At 51.8% G+C, this 18,429-nt stretch overlaps 1 protein-coding gene across 4 annotated transcripts in view; it reads right to left on the bottom strand.

Moving 5' to 3' along the window:
• Positions 1-18,429, bottom strand: part of Psd2 (pleckstrin and Sec7 domain containing 2) — a 46,065-nt gene that overhangs the window by 14,833 nt on the left and 12,803 nt on the right. Inside the window, exons 1-7 of one of the 4 annotated variants that reach the window (XM_021727713.3) lie at positions 16,638-17,372; positions 15,960-16,384; positions 13,183-13,632; positions 12,574-12,768; positions 8,887-8,967; positions 5,320-5,432; positions 4,482-4,542 (exon numbers count right to left, since the gene is read on the bottom strand). In XM_021727713.3, coding sequence (XP_021583388.2) covers positions 4,482-4,542; positions 5,320-5,432; positions 8,887-8,967; positions 12,574-12,768; positions 13,183-13,632; positions 15,960-16,351 — 1,292 coding nt within the window. In that variant the 5' untranslated portion in view covers positions 16,352-16,384; positions 16,638-17,372. Of the gene's footprint in view, positions 1-4,481; positions 4,543-5,319; positions 5,433-8,886; positions 8,968-12,573; positions 12,769-13,182; positions 13,633-15,959; positions 16,385-16,637; positions 17,373-18,429 lie in introns of those variants that run through there. The other 3 variants (XM_078046276.1, XM_005327278.4, XM_078046280.1) reach the window with 3 other exon arrangements.

The raw sequence follows: 18,429 nt of genomic DNA, 5'->3' as shown, positions 1-18,429 counted from the left end.
GGAAGGAAGGAACTGAGCAAAGGCCTCTGGGCAGACTTGCAAATTCTCACTAACCCTTAATTATACTGGCTCTTCCCTGGTGTGAAGTTCTGTCACCACCTGAGTTGCAAACATCCCAACTGCTGATCTTCAGGAAAGCAGCCAAATCCCTGGACTATCCCTGGAGTTCACCAACATCCTGCTCCAACCCACATCACCATCAACTCCACTCTTCAAGAAACCCAAGGTCAGGGCTGGGGATGTGGCGCTACCGTGCGGCTCGGGTTCGATCCTCAGCACCACATACCAACAAAGATGTTGTGTCCGCCGAGAACTAAAAAATAAATATTAAAATAAATTCTCTCTCTCCTCTCTCACTCTCTCTTTAAAAAAAAAAAAAAATTAAAAAAAAAAAAAAAAAAAAAGAAACCCGAGGTCTGGGGAAACCAAGCTGCTCCTGAAAAACAACTCACCTTGGCTTCAGCTGGGGCTCTCCTGGAGTGGCTCTCTACCCAGGTCCCCTTTCTCTGCCTCCTCCTTGATGGTTCTCCCCCTTGACCCTGCCATTCAGCCCATTAACCAGTGCTGGAGGATGGACATCCAAAATGCCCCCCGAGCTTCTCTCTTCATCTCCATCTCCAGCTCAACCAGGGCTGCCATCTTCTCTAGCTAGGAGGTTGAAAATCACCATTCTCTGACATCCTCACTTTCCAGCTTATCCCAGGATCAACCACCTCCAACACCCCATTTCACTCCCGAAAGTGTACACTCCTGACCCATCTGCTCTCCTTCCAGATCACTCTTCTCTGGAAGGCTCATTCCAGCAATGTTTTGACACTCTGCTGAGATCCAAACATCCCCACTTTCTTTTTATCTCATTTAGATTCTAGGCCGGATTCTTCCACCAACACTTCTAGCTCTGTTGCCCCTTTTTGCTTCTGTCCTATTTGCCTAGGAAAAAAAAAAAAACAGCCCTGATAAAATCCAACTAGTTTCCTACACTGTGGATCTAAGCCCAGTAGAATGGATAAGCTTGGAGAGGAGTACAGAGTCATGCTAACTGGTCCCATTTTATATCCACTACCCAATCCTATAGGCACCAACCCCTCACGACAACATACCACACTTTCCTAGAATATTTGATCTCCATTCTCCAATATTCTCCAATATGATCACACACATCTTTTTCCTTAAGCCTCAATACCCTCATAGCAGATATTATGGTTCTCTCTTTGACCTTGCTCCTCCACTGACACACTTTCTTTTCTCAGCTTCTGAGATGCCACACACTAACTGGTTTTCCTTGGACTTACTCAGCTGCCTCACAGCCCTGTCTGGTCCTCTGCTTACCTCTAAATCACATCAGGCCTCAGAACAAGGCCATCAGCCTGCTTCTCTCCCCAGGGCACTGAGCCAGGCTTCTAGCTTTAAGTTCTATTAGGATGAAAGTGACCACCACTCCCTTCATTTCTTTATACCACTCAACTCTATTGGGCCCTGGATTCATTGATCTCACCACCCTTGTGGTGTCCCCATGTTGATGACCAACAGGCATCTCCAACACAGCATATCAGAAATGGGACTTGAGCTGAGTGCAGTGGGGCACACCTATAATTCCAGCAGCTCAGGAGGCTGAAGCAAGAAGATCTGGAGTTCAAAGCCAGCCTCAGCAACTTAGTGAGGCCATAAGCAACTCAGTGAGACCCTGTCTCTAAATAAAATATTAAAAAAGGGCTGGGGATGTGGCTCAGTGGTTAAGCATCCCTGGGTTCAATCCTCAGTATCAAAAAATAAAATAAGGGACTTGAATTCCACTTCTCCCATCACCTCCACCACAAATACAGGAGACTCTAGAAATGGCACTACAAGTCAGCCAAAGCCATCCTTATTTCTCTTTCCCTAACCAACACCAAGAGCAAGTCCTGTCAGACTCACCCTCAAGAAGTTTCCTCTGCAGCCCCTTCTTTCCACATCTACTACCCTGTTCACCCAGGGCACCATTGTCCATCTCCCAACTGGACACAAACTAACAGTCACAGTTTTGTAGATCCTCAAAAAGTTAAACAAAATGACCACATCATAGAATCCAGCAAGTCCATTCCTAGGGGTAGGCCCAAAAGAACTGAAAGCAGTTGTTCAAACACAAACTTGCACACGAATGTTGGTAGCAGCTATTGACAATAGGCAAGAGGTGAAAAACATCCTTCCTGACCCCTTTGCCTGGACCATTTTGTCCCAAATCTTTCTGTATCTAGCTCCTTCTGGTCCTCCAGGTCTCAGGTCAAGCTTCCCTGGCCCTAGTCCACCCCCACCACACTAGTTTATTCCCGTCCCAGACCTACAACTACTTGCAATCATTTGTTCCCCTGGACATTGCCCACATCTTCTAATTAGAAGGCAGGTGACCTGAGGGAGAGTTTCCTTCCTGCTTCTTCACAGAACACAGAAGGCACTCAGCAGCCAGGACTGCCATTGAGCCTCCAACCTCCAGTCCAAATGCCCCTCCTACAGGAAGCCTTCCTGAGCCCCCGCCCAGGCTATGCCCATCCAAAAAAAGCGCACCTACACGCTCTGGCAACCCGTTCTGCCTTCTTCTCTGACCAGAACTCTTCCCGGGGGCACCAGCAGGGTCCACATTCCTGAAATTCCCCCATCCCATGAGGCACTCAGTTCCTATCTGATAAGCAGCAGAGGGAGAGGAGAGGCGAAGACTCACAGCCCCTGCAACCCTCAGGCCCTGGGCCAAGCACTCCACATGTGCTATCTCTGTTCCTCCTCAGTGGAAGACAGAGGCTAAGTGAGGTCAGTAGCTTGCTCCAGGCCACCCAGCTGTCACGTGGAGAGATACAGAGAACCTGACCTGGAACCTGGCTTCTAGTCATTGGGCAACACTGCCTCTAGAGAAATGTGTCTTCCCACAGCCAGGATGAGGATCCTAGCCCACCCACTTCTGATCTGTCACGCCTACTTTCTCCTCAACGGAGGGTTAATGGGGGCCCATGGCCAGCTAAGGCCCACTACACTCCAGGTGTGCTCTACCCGGGGGCTCACTGAGCAGCAGCTGCTGCCCTCATGAGCAGCTCAGCCGTGGGGAGGGACATCCAAGGCTGGGCCCAGGGTATGCCCTCAGGCAGGCCAAGAGTGGAGACAGGAATGGAGCAGTGTGTTCACTACTACTTTTAGAGTAACTAGCAATACCCACTCTCCACCAACAGGGGGCAGTCTCAGGAACAGTGCTGGTTCCTGGGCATCAGCCCTGGTGACCATCACATAGAATACATTCATCTTCTCTCTTGTTCCACACTCAGGCCAAGGCCCAGGCTAACTTCCCCCAAGTTGTCACACATTAGCTCTTCCCGATGAGGGCACCCCGAGGCCCTCACCCTCCCCAAGCCAGTGCCCCAACAGGGCACAGCCCAGATTGCTCCTCCCTTCCCCATGCTCAATTGCCATCAGGCTGCACCCTGCACAGTGTGGCCCTCCAAGGGTCTGTAGGTCACCATCATTTAAGTTTTAATATTAATAATGAATGTTATCATCCTGACACTTGGTGTTGTGTCTAATTCTCTTCTCAGGACTTCCCAGGATACTGTGACCCACACCACCAGATGCAGAACCTGAGGTCTGGTGACTTGCCCAGGGTCAAACAGCTGCCACATTGAAGCAAGAGTAGGAGTTGAAGATGGGCCTGTCCCAGCTTTCTTCCACCCCATATTGCCTGAACTTCCCTAGTTAACTCTAGAACCAGACATGCTGGCCTGTTGTCCCCAAGTCACTAAAATATCCCCCAACCCAACAGGGTGCTCTGACCACCCCTGGGTCAGCAATGACAGGGAAGGGATCAGATGGGACCAGATTGATGTGATGGGGACACAGAAGGGTGGCATGGTGATGGGGGTCTAGGCACACAGGGCATGCACGCCACTAGCTACACTTACCACCTGAGGAAGGGCAGGAGAGCCCAAAGAGGGTCCCCGCAGCAGACCAAGGAAAGAAGAAGGAATTAGTGAGCCAGGAGAAACACTGAGGCCACCTGGGGCTGGGCCTGACCCAGCCTCACAGCCGGGCACCCCACACCTGTCACTTCACTCATTGGCCTGGTGGAGTGAAGGAGGGAACAAGAATGCCTCTTGAGAGTAACCTACCATTGATGGCGAGGGCTTCCCGGGCATGGCATTTCAGTGAGGTGGCATTGGCCTTGCTGACGAGGGTGGGGGGAATACACTGTTTTTAGCAGCAAGTGGCATGGGCCCAGCTAGGGGCACACATCTTACCTGGCATACCCTCAACTCCCGTATGACTCAACTGTTCTCACCATCCTGTTTAGGGGCCAGGACCCAGGAAAAAACTAGGGCAGAGACAAATCTAGAAGCCTAGTTGCCAAACTCCCAGGACTTGCTAAAAGAAACACAGTCACTGAGAAAGAAGTCTCAGGGAGGGAACTCGGTGAAGGGTCAGGCTCTGATGACTCAGTCAGTCAGCGCAAGGACGTCCCCCAACTCACGTGTCCGTGCAGGTCCGTGTTGAGCAGCATCAGAGCACAGGTGAGCGTGTGGATCCCATCTAAATCACAGACAGTGGCATTCTCAGTGTGACGATCCGGGTCATTCCCACCCCAGCTTCCCACCTGTCTCCTGATAGCGCCCTCCTGGAGGCCTTGGAGACAGGAAGAGGCCAGTCGCCTGCCCGAGACACTCAGGGCCAGGGGCTGCGTGATGCTGCCTGACCACCACATTGCAGTGTCAGAATCATTTGTCTGCCTCCTGTCAGGACCCTCACGTCCCTCAGAGGAAACCTGACTGCCCTGGTTCTGCTCCAGCCCAGACACCTGCCTGCTATCTCCAAATTCACCTTGAACCTCAGACCCAGCAATGGCTCTGGGTCCTGGGCCATGTACCTGACTTGACCTGTGTCTCTTCCAATAAGAGACCTTGTTCCTCAGTTTCTAGGACTCAGGTCTATCCACAGGACAAGTCCTGCACCTAAGATGGTCCCCATGCAGAACTTCACGTACCAGGACCCCCACCACACCAAAAATCACCATTGTGACAGAGTCTGGAAGCATGAAGACCCGAAGGACTAACCCTGTAGAATGGAGAGTTTTGAGGTGCTGGGAAAGACAATGGGCAAGATATCTGGAGCTCTCTTCCCAGCAGGCAGAGCCCACTCCATGTGCCATCAATTATCTATGCAACATTAATTGAGCACCTACTGTATTCCAGAGCAGACAGACCATCTGGGCCTGGCAGCAGGGGAGAGTGGCAGAAAATCTGGGAGGGAGAAGGCCAGGCCTGGCATGGGCAGGGTGGGTGGGTGGGGCAGAGGAGACACCTGCCATACCTTCCGAGGTACTGTCATCAGGGTTGCACTGGCAGTACCGGCGGGAGAAGTGTGTCAGGACCCGCTCACGCTCCTGTGTTTCCCCCATCAGTGGGAATGCCTTCAGGAAGGTTCTAGAAGGTAATTCAAAGCTGCTGAGGGTCTCTCAGAACCCCCACCTCAGTCTGGGTACTCACCCTGGGTAAAAGCCCCAACATGACATACACACCTACAACTTGGGGCAGGTTGTGAAGAATAAATAGATGCGTGCCTGAGACCCACTCCTCACTCCTCCTCCGTGGTGGGGCCCAGGCTATCCACACCTGCCATTCAGAATAATCTTCCTCGGTCATTCCTGCTCCTCTGTATGCCCTGGGCTGAGCCCCAGGCTCCCTCACCCCCTCACTCTTCCCCCATCCCAAGTCTAAGCTGCCACCAAATCCCAGGGATTCGTTCTTCACATTCAATCTCAATTCCTCCTCCTCCCCCACCTCATCACATGCCCAGGCCACCCGCAACACCCTCCCTGTGGGACTCCTGCACCTCCCAGTCCCTGCAGACACTGACTTAATAAACACAAGACAGTCAAGACCTGCTGGACTTAAAACCTGCCACTGGCTCCCCAGAACCCTCAGGGTAACACCCAAGTCCCCCACACCATGGTCTTGTGATTGCCCCAGCTCCCCTCCTGTCTCTCCAACCCATACCCACCTGCTGCCTCTCTAAATTGTCCCCATACCCTAGACAGGACAGGTATTTCCACTGCTTGATGCCTCTGATCAGACTGGGGTCCACCTGGAGCATCCTTCCCACCTTTGCTGAGAAGCTCTTAATCTCCCTCAAGTTCAATTCCAAGGTCACCCACCTCTTAGAGGCACCTTTTGGGAAGCTGATCCCAAAACCAGAGGAGCTGGGAGATGGGGCTAGGGTTTCTCATCCAGGGCCTGGGAATGCCAGTGCAGACTAACCCAGTTTGGACCTCTGTCTGGGTTCACAAGAAGGATTGCTCCTAATTTTGCTATGGTTCATTTGATTTCTAGCCCAAAGCACTTATAATACCCACTTGGCTATATTCTTTATGCTGGGCCTGGCAGCAGGAGAAAGTGGCAGGTAAATCTGGGTGGGAGAAGGCCAGGCCTGGCATGGGCAGGGTGGGTGGCTATACTCTTACGCTGCCTCCAGAGGTCCCCTGAGATCTGAGCCACACCTTGACTATCCAAGGTTTTCCAAGGCATCCCAAACTGAGGACCACTCTTGAAATTTAATCCCAGGCCATCAACTGCTATGCAATCTACTCTCCTATCCTATATCCATCTCCTCTTCTCCCTGTCCCTCCTGCTCCCTGTCCTCTGCCCTGATTTGTTCCTCTCCCTCTTCTTCTCATATTCCATTAGGATTTTCTAAATTCCAGTCCCCTTCCCAGCTTGAGCCTGTGCTACCTAAGAGGCATCCATACTACCTATTTCCCGGACCACAGTCCCTGTTGAGGGCTCTTCACTAAACCCCAGCCCAACACCACACCACCAAATTCTCCAGCTATCCCTAGGCTCGGCCCCACCACTGCCCACCTCTCCCCATCTCAGGACCTGCAGCCCTCTACCCTGTCCTCTGAGCAGCCTCACACACTTTCCCCGCTAGCCCTAGGGCCTGCCCACAGGCCTTGTCCTCCACCTCACGCTCTTCAGAAGCCTGCACACGACTGGATCAAAGGCTGCCAGCATCGCTTTACATTCAGCACCTTCAGGGCTCCCCAGTGCCTGTGCAGTAACGCCTCACTCTAAGGGGCTGGCGTCTGAGGCCCTCCAGTCCAGCTGCCGTGCCTCTGATCAGGAGCTGATGCCACTGAACACTTTCCCTCCCATCCTCCTCACTGTGTGCAATCTTCAAGACTCAGCTCAGGATAGAGCAGCTGTTCACTGTTCTCAGTGGAAGCAGTGCATTTTCTTAAGCTTCAGGAGGCTGCTGAGACCATCAAGACCACAAAGGCCAAGGTCCCGAGAGAAGAAGACTTGGGGTATGTAGGTTGACCAGCTGCCACTGCTCTTCCCTAGGGGCACTGCTGACTAAGGGTACAGACAAGGGGCAAGACATTGGGTGGCTTCATGGGACTGGAGAGAGAAACCTGGAGACTTGGGGGACTATAAACATTATAGCAAGACATTTGCCAAATTTTGAAGATTTGAAAGTAGGAGGCTAAAAAGCTCAACAGACAGTCTCTAAGTGGGGGGGGGGGGTGTTGCTTTTGTTTCTATGTTTTTGCTTTTGGCAGTCTTGCTGCACTGAGACAAAATGAGGAAACCACCAAGGTTTCCTTCCGGGATCTTCACCCCGTGATCTATGCAGACCCTGAGCCATACCAGGCTTTGGCACTCTCCTCAGTCCAGCTCTGGCTACAGTAGGACCACATCACCATGCTTCCCTCCTCTAACTCCCTAGCAATAGACTTGGTGAACCCTCTTTGGAATAATACAGATTAATCTTGAGCCACCATAGTTCTATTCAAAATATGCAGAATCTAATTTTTAAATTACTAAGCATGCAAATAGATAGGATAGATGATAGAAAATCAAGAGAAAAAACAGACAATAGAAACAGGGACAAGTGATTCAAATGATGCAGATATTAGAGACAATAGACAGGAACTTTATTCTAGCATGCTCAAGATCAAAGGGAAAAATGAAAAAAAATGAATGAAAAGATGGGAAATTCACCAGAGAATTAGAATTTCTTTTTAAAAGTTTCAATAAGATGGAAAATTCTAGAACTGGAAAATATGATGACAAACTAAAAACTCAACAAATAGGTTTGATGGCATATTGAATTCAGGGAAAGGATAAGTGAACTGGAAGAAATACCCCAACCAAAACAGAGAAAAAAGAATAGAAGTTATATTTTGTAAAAATATAAGACAGGGCTGGGGACATAGCTCAGTTGGTAGAGTGCTTCCCTCACATACAAGACCCTGGATCAATCCTCAGCACCACAAAAAAAAAAAAAAAAAAAAAATTATAAGAGACACATGGACACAGTAAAAAGGCCTAGCTAAGACTATCCACTCTTAGCTCAGAGACTGCTCTCTATCCCTCCTAAGGCCTGGTCTGCATCCCCCAGCTGGTCCCTACCAGAGCTTGCTGACCCTGGGCTATATCCACCCATCCCACCCCTCCTGTTCCCTGGACCTGCACCTGGCCCTCCTAGGGCCTACTCCCTGGGTTCAAATACCAGTAAGATCTGAGATCAAATCCCCCTTTCATCATCTTCTCCTCAAAGATGGTGGGGAGATCACGCCCACCTTGCAAAGCTGCTAAGGACCAAGTGTGGCACATGGCAGGCAGGAAGTTTTCACAGAGGCAACCCTTTGCCTCCCTCTCCTAGAGTCACGATATTAGAAACAACAGACGGGAACTTCCCACCTCTGTATCCTCAGCCCAACCTGAGGTGCTGCTCTGCTGCTGCCCTTGCAGCCTCACTAGAGGGTTCGAGAGACTTGTACAAGGTTGCACAGCAGTTTCTGATACAGCTGGGATGAGAATCCAGATGTACTGCCCATACCACCTGTGAACACTGTCCCATCCCAGCCCCACTGACCTGAGTGCTCGGTCCAAAGTGAGGCCTGAGAAGTCAAAGAAACTGAGGTACTCCCCAGCCACCAGCCTGCTGAACTCGTTGCTGCAGGGAAAGTATGAGAAGTCAATTAGAAGTAGGGTCCATCCCAAGGATGACAGAACTACAGGGGGACTTGGCTTCAGAGTACTCTGACCCACCCTCCCACATCTCCCTATCCCTAGGCTGCCTCCCCAAGTGGCCAGTCAGGCTTGTTGTTCAACCTTGGGCTGGGAGATCAGGAGGGCTTCCTGGAGGAGGTGATGTCTCAGCCAACACTGAAAAATGCTACCTGGTGCAAGGAGTGGGGGATGGGATGATGCCAAGTGTTCCCAATGGAGGAAACTGCAAAACACGTCCAAGATGCTACGACAGGGATGTATGGCCAGAGCCTGGAGAGCAGGAACAGGGGAGGTAAGAGATGAGACAGGGAAGAGGGCTGCAGCTCAAGGGAAAGGATGTGATTCTGGGGGTCTGAAGCAGGGCAGTCAGATTCGTATTTTGGAACACTACCTGCTGGGTAGAGGCCCCTGGTCTTGGACAACTTGTTGTCCAAGAAAGAGATGGGAGAGACGGGGAGAAGACTGAGGAGGTAGAGGCTGAGTGTGTGTGGTGCACACCTGTAATCCCAGCAGTTCAGGAGGCTGAGGCAGGAGGATCACAAGTTCAAAGCCAGCCCTAATCAACTCAAGACCTTGCCTCTAAATAAAATATTTAAAAGGGCTGGGATGTGGCTTGGTGATAAAGTGCCCCTGGGTTCAATCCCTGGTACAAAAAAAAAAAAATTATGGAGGCAGAATCCACCAAAAAGGGAGCTAGAATGGGGGTGTGGCATGACTAAAACAGTGAAGATGTCAGAGCTCAGGACAGGGACAGCGCTGAATGGATCCCTGGGAGAGTCACCACTCCATGGTGGTTAATAATGATTTGCAGTGGGAGCTGAGCCCACAGGAGAAGAAGGTGCAGAGTCAGGGCAGCCAGCCCAAGGCAGAGCTCTGATGAAAGCTAAAGGAACAAAGAGAGAAGCAGTGAAGGAGACGGAGGAACACAGGCAGAGAAGAGGGAAGTGTTGTTCAGGAGGCCACTGAAGAACGTGTCCCAAGACTGGAATGAAGGAACTCTTGCCACCTGATTCTAATCAAGCCTCAAGCTCTCCCTCCTGTTAACAGGACCCACAGGAAACAGAGGAACCTGTGAAATAACACCATGAGGATACTACATCCAAAAGGTGGAAATTTTTCCAGAACCACTGGCTCACTTTCTTCTACAAATATATAGCACATGGAAAAGGAAGGAGAAGCCGGGCTCGGTAGTGCACACTTGCAATCCCAGCGGCTAGTGAGACTGAGGCAGGAGGATCTTGAGTTCAAAGCCAGCCTCAGCAATTTAGTGAGGCCTAGAGCAACTCAGTGAGACCCAGTCTCTAAATAAAATGCAAAATAGGGCTGGGGATGGGGCTCAGTGGTCGAGTGGGCACTCAAAGTTTGAACTCAAAGTTCAAACCCGGGTACCATTAAAAAAAAAAAAAAGAAGAAAAGGAAGAGACTCTTGACCGCTGTAGATTAAACAACATTTAGAAATCACAGGGCTAGATGCAATGTGGCAGACCTCCTTTGGGTCCTAATTTGGACAAACCAACATTTTAAAGACACTCCGACAAAATTAAACACAAACTGAATTTAGAGATAATAAGAAATTTTTGCTATTTTTTTTTGCAATTATAATGGAATTATAATTACATAGAAAGACTCTGATCAGTTAGAGATATACATTAAAGTGCTTAAGGATCAAATAATGGAGTGTCTGAAATATATTTTAAAATATTCCAGCAAATGGAGGGAAGAAGCTGCAGGGTAGTAGATGAAATGAGAATTTTAAAATATTGATAACTTTGAAGCTGAGTAAAATGAGTGTGTGAAGATTTAATATATTACTTTCTCTGCTTTTGTGTATGTTTGAAATTTCCACACTAAAAATGATACTTTAAAGAAATAAAAAGGAGGGCTGGGGCTGGGGCTCAGCGGTAGAGCGCTTGCCTAGCGCATGTGAGGCACTGGGTTGGATCCTCATCACCGCATAAAAATAATAAAATAAAGGCATTGTGTCCATCTATAACATATATATATATATATATATATATATATATATATATATATATATATATATATATATATAAAGAAGGAAGAAAGAAAGAAAGAAAGAAAGAAAGAAAGAAAGAAAGAAAGAAAGAAAGAAAGAAAGAAAGAAAGAAAGAAAGAAAGAAAGAAAGAAAACTGAGTGATCCATGATGTTGAAGCTGCTGAAGGTGGACTGGGGAGTGGTCACCAGATTCAAAGACACAAGGTCACCAGTGACCTTGAAAAGAGAAGGTTCTGAAGGTGGGGGTGGTAAACCAATTTATAGGAGATGAGTGAGGAGGAGAAGAAGGGGAAGGTTAGATGCACCTAAGGGAGAAAACCTGGGAATGTGGGCTGTGAAGTTGGAGGAGGAGCTTTGCTTTTCTTTGGGAAGACAAATGCCCTTAAGTGTGGGTAAGCAGATGCCTAAAGAGGGAGTGGCAGAAGAGACAGGAGAGCGACTCATCACAGAAAGGCGACTGAAAGACTGTCGTGCATTCAGGGGGAGTGGGGCCTACAATCCAGAAGGGAAGAGGGGGCCATCTGAGTTGTGATTTCTAGGCTGGGGTCGTTGAGGGCCCAGTGGAGGCTGAGTGGAGGGTGGAGGAGCAAGAGGGAGGGGGAAGGACCTGGGGCCTAAGCCACCACAAGGGTGAGCTCTGACTGGTGGCCAGGGTCTGACTGTCTTCCTTAGCCTTTCGAGCAGCAAGCGGAAGCCAGGTCTGTTCTGCCCACCTCAGAGCCTTCCAGTGGGCTGGGAGGCCCTCTGGACAGAAGGGTCAAAAGCTGGGCCAGTGCGGCAAGGTGGCGCACGCGGGTGATTCCAATGGCTCTGGAGGTGGAGGCAGGAGGATCGTGAGTTCAAAACCAGCCTCAGCAAAAAGTGGGACACTAAGCAACTCAGTGAGACCCTGTCTCTAAATAAAAGACAAAATAGGGGATGTGGCTAGTGGTTGAGTGACCCTGGCTTTAATCTCTGACACCCAAAAAATAAATTAAAAAGCCAGGACCACACTGGTGATACATGCGTGGGTCTGTGCCAGCCGACTTCCTCGGTCACAGCCCTTACTTGCCCCAAGCTCTTCCCTTTGTACCCCAGGCTGAAGGCCAAGGCTTGAACTTGGGGGTTCCAGCCCCTTCAGCTGGTCCCAATAGACAGTAGGGCTTCACGAGACCCGGGAACTCCCTCCTGAGCCCAGGTGTCGGGATGTGTCCCCTGCCATTCCTCTCCCAGGTTTTCCTCTCTCCCTGGCCCCATTAGGTTGGCCACTAGCTCCTGACCAGCTGCTCTGTCCTCACTACCATTCATGATGACCTCGTATCCACATCCCATATACTGCACCCCAGCCCCAAGGGAGCTGAGAGCAACAGCCCTGGCCCAAGCAGCCCAGAAAGGAAACAGATTTAGGGCGCGGCCAGGAATGAGGACAGTGGCAGGAGGAGGTGTCCTTGGGGGTGTTGGGAGCTCCTTGATACCAGCTACTCCTGAAAACAGTCACTGGCTGGAGAAGGTGACAGGTTTACGTGGGGTAGGAGGGGTGGGAGGCCCACTCACTTCTTGCCCAGCTGCCGGGCCACATCACAGCGCTGGAAGCCCTCAAGGTGGTAGAGGCGGCGGGCCAGCCGGCGAGCAGCTTCGCTGACCCCCTGGCACCCGTTGGCCAGCGGGTCTGTGCTGCCAGGCTCCAGCCCCTCCGAGCTGCTCAGCTCTGAGTCCGAGTCTGACAGGCCATCTTTCAGGCTAGGATCACTGCAGATGGAGGAGGGAGATCAGAGGCCCAGGGGCAGAGGTCTGATGCAAGGCTAGAAGGAATCCCAGGCCTCTAAAAACCCACGCAGGGGCCAGAGCAGAGGAAGAAGCTCCACTGCAGCAGGAAAGAATCAAGTTAGATTTTCAGAAGAACCAACCCCTCAAGAGAAATCATTAGCTACTGCACATTCCCATGACACAGCTCCCTGATCTCCTACAAGCTGAGAAAACCTGAAGGGCAGAATGGAATCTCAGGGTGAGAATTCTGGATGCAGAGGATGGACAAGCCAGCCTTGGAGAGGACTCGCTGACTTTGGACACTGGTTCACCCGAATATGCTTTGTCCCCTCCAGGTTTCAGTATCTCCGTCTGTTCAAAGATGGAGCCCCAGCCCCAGCCCCAGGCCTGCCTCACCTGGCTGAGTTCAGCAACTTGTCTGTGTCCTCCTCATCTTCCTCCTCATCCTCGCCTGGACCCTGGGGCCCGTCTTCATGGAATCCATTGGGCACCGTTGTGAGAGACAGGCGGCTCAGGACGTTCTCTGAGCGGCTGCTAGAGATGGAGCGCCGCAGGGGGCTGCCCAGCTCCCCATCACCACCGGCTGCCCCCATGTCCCCCTCAGGCCCCATGTCCCCCACGCCCATCCCAGCCCCTGGCTCGGGGCTGTCACGGGCCCTCTGCTGGATGAGGGGGGTGAGGGGGGCCTCGAAGCTGACGCAGCTGTCACTCTCATCTGTGAGGCTCAGGACGTCCAGGGAGTCAAGGCTGCTGTACTGGGTGCCCCGCAGCAGCTCTGACTCCAGAATCTTCTCAAAGGTGGCACTGAAGCCATCTCGCACATCTGGCTCCCCGGTGCCATCCAGCCTGTGGGATGCAAGGACCCAGTCACCATCCTGCCCAGGGGTACGCCACACAGGGGTTGGTGGCTGGGAGCTCCCTGGGAGCAGGGCAGGCACAGGTTGTGTTCTGCTGATTTTTCTTTCAGCCAAAACTTACTGAGCACTAGGGGCTAGAGGCTGGGCCGGGGATTGGGAATACAGCAGCATAAGGGACAGATGTGGTCCCTGACCCTCAGGGCCTGACCGGCAGCCTGGACCACAGTAGGCCTCCGATATTTCTCTAAATAAGTGACTATGAGGTCTCTTCCCCCAGCCTGGCCTGGGTGGCTGCTCCTCTGAACTCCCAGAGCAATGTGGACAGCTCCCTGTCACAACTAGTGTCACACTAGGTCATCATTTTGCTGTTCTCACAGCCTAGGAGGTTCTTAGCCCAGCCAACCACTCTGCTCTCAGGGCTTGCCTTTATGTCGCTCCCTGGGTAATACAGAGGGGAACAGGCCTATACCATGCTGGCCCCTTCTCTCCATTCCCTATCCTCAGGGATCCCTGCTGTCACCCTAGCCCTTATCAGTATATAGTATTGTGTTTGTTCTCCAGCTTACTGTATGTTCCCCCAGCTCCCCAAACCAAAGCATCCTAGACTTTGGTCTGCCTAGAAAGGACACCTCTACCAGGAGTGTGCTGAGTACTAGTGACATCCAAATAAAACAGAGCCATGCCAGGAATGGTGGCCCATGCCTATCATCCCAGCAGCTTGGGAGGCTGAGGCAGGAGGATCGAGTTCAAAGCCAGCCTCAGCAACTGAGCAAGGCTCTAAGCACTTCAGTGAGACTCTGTCTCTAAATAAAATACAAAAACAGGGCTGGGGATGTGGCTTAGTGGTAGAGTGCCCCTGAGTTCAATCCCCCATACAAAAAAAAAAAAAAAAAAAGAGCCATTACCTTAAGAGACTCTCAGTCATTGTCAGAGCCACAAATGGTACCCCCATCTCCCACCTGCTCATGCAACAGAGCAGACCTGAGGAATAGCCCTGATGGAGGCTTGAAAACCATCAGCAAATTTCCAAACCTTCATCTGCACCCACCCTCAGTCATCCCAAATTAATAAGTCACCTGAATATGAACAGTGTGTTCCAAGAAGCCCCAGGCTCCTGCCAACCCCTGCTAGCTTCAGTGGCTGTCCTAGGCTCTCTGTGGATGAAACCTGCAGCCATGTACACCTAGTTCACACGGGCTCGCACACCCACATACTGTACTCACATGCCAACCCAGACCTAAAGACACTTCTCTCCAGACACCCACTACAGGCCCAAACACACACCCACAAGTGCACACGCCAGACACTGACACCCTCACTCACAACCACACAGCCCATGCATGACAACATGCTCACGCATGCCCATGCACACACCCCTGTGTAGGCCAGGCACACACATACTCCTGCAACTTGCCAGAGACTACAGCTGTGCTCACCAAGCCTTCTCTTCTATGCTCTCTTCTCAGCCCTTTCTGGTGCCTTCTAGACTTTCCCATGCACATCCCTCCTCCCAATGGCATCCCAAGACTTCAAGTCTTGCCACCTCTTGTTGAGGATAATGGAAATGAGGCTACAACTACAGGAAGCCGGGAATCCCGGTAGAACTTTCTGATGGCAACCTCAGGTGAGGATGGCTGAGAGGGGCTACCTCATAAAGCCTGCTTTCCTGGGGCCAGCTGCAGGACTGGTATATTCTCATCTGCAGAAAGTCAAGGCATGGCCCAGATGACCTTCACATCAAAGCTTGTTTTTTGATCTCAGAGGCACTCAACTGCTGAGCCACATCCCCAGCCCCATTTTGTATTTTATTTAGAAAGAGGGTCTCATTGAGTTGCTAAGTGCCTCGCCCTTGCTGAAGCTGGCTTTGAACTTATGATCCTCCTGGGATTACAGGCGTGTGCCACTGCACCTGGCACATCAAAGCACTTTATTAAATTTATTTATATGTGGTGCTGAGAATTGAACCCAGTGCCTCACACATGCTAGGCAAGCGCTCTACCACTGAGCCACAACCCCAGGATTTGGAGCTCAAATGCCAGTCTAGGATGGAGGGAGTAAAATCCTTGCACCTGACAAAATCAGCTCGTGATGACTTGCGGGGCTGAGGATGGGGATACAATAAACCTGCTAGCCTCTGAATTCCCACTCATGGCCCTATCCTCCCCAAACATCCAGAAGGTGGACAAAATAGGGATATGAGAGTCCCATCTTATGTATGATAAAAACAGGGACCAGAACAATAAGGGGCTAGGCACAGGCCACATAGGACTGGAGCTGCCAAACATGGTAAGCCTCCAACCCAAGACACCCACTTACCCCAGCTGAGGGTCCTCAGTGTCTGCACACAGGCTCCTGGGGATATCTTCCCCCTCCACCAGCTCACCAGCCCTCCAGGGCCTGGACTCTGTTGAATCTTCTAGAATGTTCGTATCTGGCCCCAGGATTAGGCCATTGGTGAGGGAGAGGCCCAGGCTGATGGCAGACAGAGCCTCATCTGGGTCCTCTGTGGGCTCCTCGGTATCCTCCAGGGTTCCCCTCTCCTCGTGCACTGGGCTGCTGAGGTGGCTGCTCAGTTCCTCACTGGCTGCCATTCCATTCTGGACCCCAGGTTCCTCCTCAGGTGCCAGGCTGGGGTCCCAGGTGGCACCGCCTTCCTCAGGCAGTGAGGATGGGAGCTTATCCTCCTCCATGGCAGCCACTGCTTCCATCCTGACCCAGCTGCTCCTGGGACTCCAGTAGACCTGGCAGAAGACGGAGAGATGAGGTCAGAGTCCGTCAGACAGGAAGGATCAGGGGATCCAAAGCCCTGCAGAACCAGTACCGGTACAGCCTGCCTGGGGGCAGGAGGGTGGTCCTGATGATCTCAGGACCTTTCCAGCTGAAGTCTGGGTTCAGGTCAGGGCCCCCTCACTGCCCTGCCTAGACCAGGCCCTCTCACTGTCCCCTGACCCCTGTGTCAATCCCTTGTGCCTCAGTTCCTGTCTTCCCTGTTACCTCCTGTGTCTGTGGTGCCCTCCAGAATTCACCAAAGTCCCCCGGTGAAGATCTAGGAAGGGAGGAGCTGGGCCACGGCAGCACCTCCTGCAGGCCCCTCCATTCCTGCTGGCTGACAGGTCCCCGGCGCTTGTTCCAGGGGCCAGAGATGAGGGAATCTTTAGAGTTAGTGGAGAGAACTGGGCTGGAGGCTACCCTTATGGGGCATTAGGAGAGGAAGCAAGGAAGTCAACAGAAGTGCAGTTCGGTCAGCTCAGTCAGAGGTGAGTCCACCCCAGGGAAGCCAAAGCGGATCTTAGAGACATCAGCCATAGGAGGTCCAGAGTGAGGCGCTGTCCAGGGTGCTGGGCGAGTGCAGCGCCACCCGAGAGCCTCGGGGAGACCAGGCTGCCCCTGTAGTGCCCAGCACTCTGGCTGTGCCAAGAGGGAGGAGGAAAAGACTTGGGGTTCCCCTCCACATCCAGATCCCCACCACAGCTCGCCAGGCTTGAGGAGGGACTCAGAGGAAGCCCCTGGGGAGAACTGCGGGGAGAGCACGGCGAGGCGGGTCAGGCCCCACTCTGCCCAACTTTCTGTGTGGCCTTGTGTCAGTCTAGGCCAGGCCTCCTGACTGCGCTGGCCAGGCCAGCCCCACTCCTCGCTGCCTTGTATTGGGTCTGCTCCTCTTTCGTGAAATGAGGAGACCCCTTTTGTGCTCCATCTCTGTCCCTCCCCCATTTACAATGGCTAGGAGCCAACCCAGGTTTCCCACCCGCTTACCCAACCGCATCCTACTGGGAAGGGCAGAGGTTGTATGCAAAGAGCTGTGGTCCAGCTCACCCCCTTCCACTCTCTGCCCCTGGCCCCACCTAGTCTAGGCTAGCCACCCACAGTCACCTCTGCTTGGTGTGGGGAGGGGGGGAACCAGTGACTCCAAATGCCCTGAAAGCTGCAAAAAGCAGGAATCCAGGGCATTGTTCCTGTTTCTGGCTGGGCCACCTTCTTCCTCCCCTCCAAAGGCCTTGGTTACCCCCCAGCACCCCCACTCTCCTCTGAGAAGGGCTGCTGGGGTCCAGGAGAGGCTGAAGGAAGAGATCAATGGGTCTTCTTTCTGGGCTGCAACAGAACAAGCTGCAGGGGCAACTACAAGAACATGAGACCCAAACTTCCTGTACATGCTTCTTCAGAATTCTCACCTGAGGACGACGTTAAAATACAGATAGCCAGAGCCTACCCCAGACTCTGAACAGACTCTGCAGGACAGAGAGGGCCACCTGTAATTCTATAATGAAGCCAGTGTGGGAAACATGAGTTAGACTCCAGGAGGACTTCCCTCTTAAACAAGATGAGCCCAGAGAGGAAGGTGGATCTACTTCTCGGTGGACTTCTAGGTCCTTGAAGAAAGATCAGCTATGACAAAATTAATTTAATCTTGGGTTTGCAAACATGGAGAAAAAGAGGACAGGTCAGACAGACCTACGGGCCCAGCCCACCCACCCTGATCACCACCTCTAGAGTTTAGACTACTGCATGAGAATAAGATTTTTTTTTTAAGTCCACATATTAAAAAAAAAAAAATCTGAAAGCAAGGCTCAGGTTCCAAACTATCTGAGCCCTGATCCTAGGACACCAGGGACCCTGGGGGCTCAGCACTGTCTTTCTGGTCTGCCCTACATCCCCGCCACCGCTGGTGCTATTTCGATCTGTTCCCTCTGGTTGTGTACCCAGAGGAGGGAGAACAGGAGGACGGGAGGTCACCTCCTCAACTGAGTCTCCAGGGGGTGGGGGGTGGCATTTAAAAAGAAATGAAGAG

The sequence above is a fragment of the Ictidomys tridecemlineatus genome, chromosome 1 (genome assembly GCF_052094955.1).
Source record: "Ictidomys tridecemlineatus isolate mIctTri1 chromosome 1, mIctTri1.hap1, whole genome shotgun sequence".
NCBI classification, from domain to species: Eukaryota; Metazoa; Chordata; class Mammalia; order Rodentia; family Sciuridae; genus Ictidomys; species Ictidomys tridecemlineatus.
This window is presented reverse-complemented; position numbering and strand designations above follow the sequence as displayed.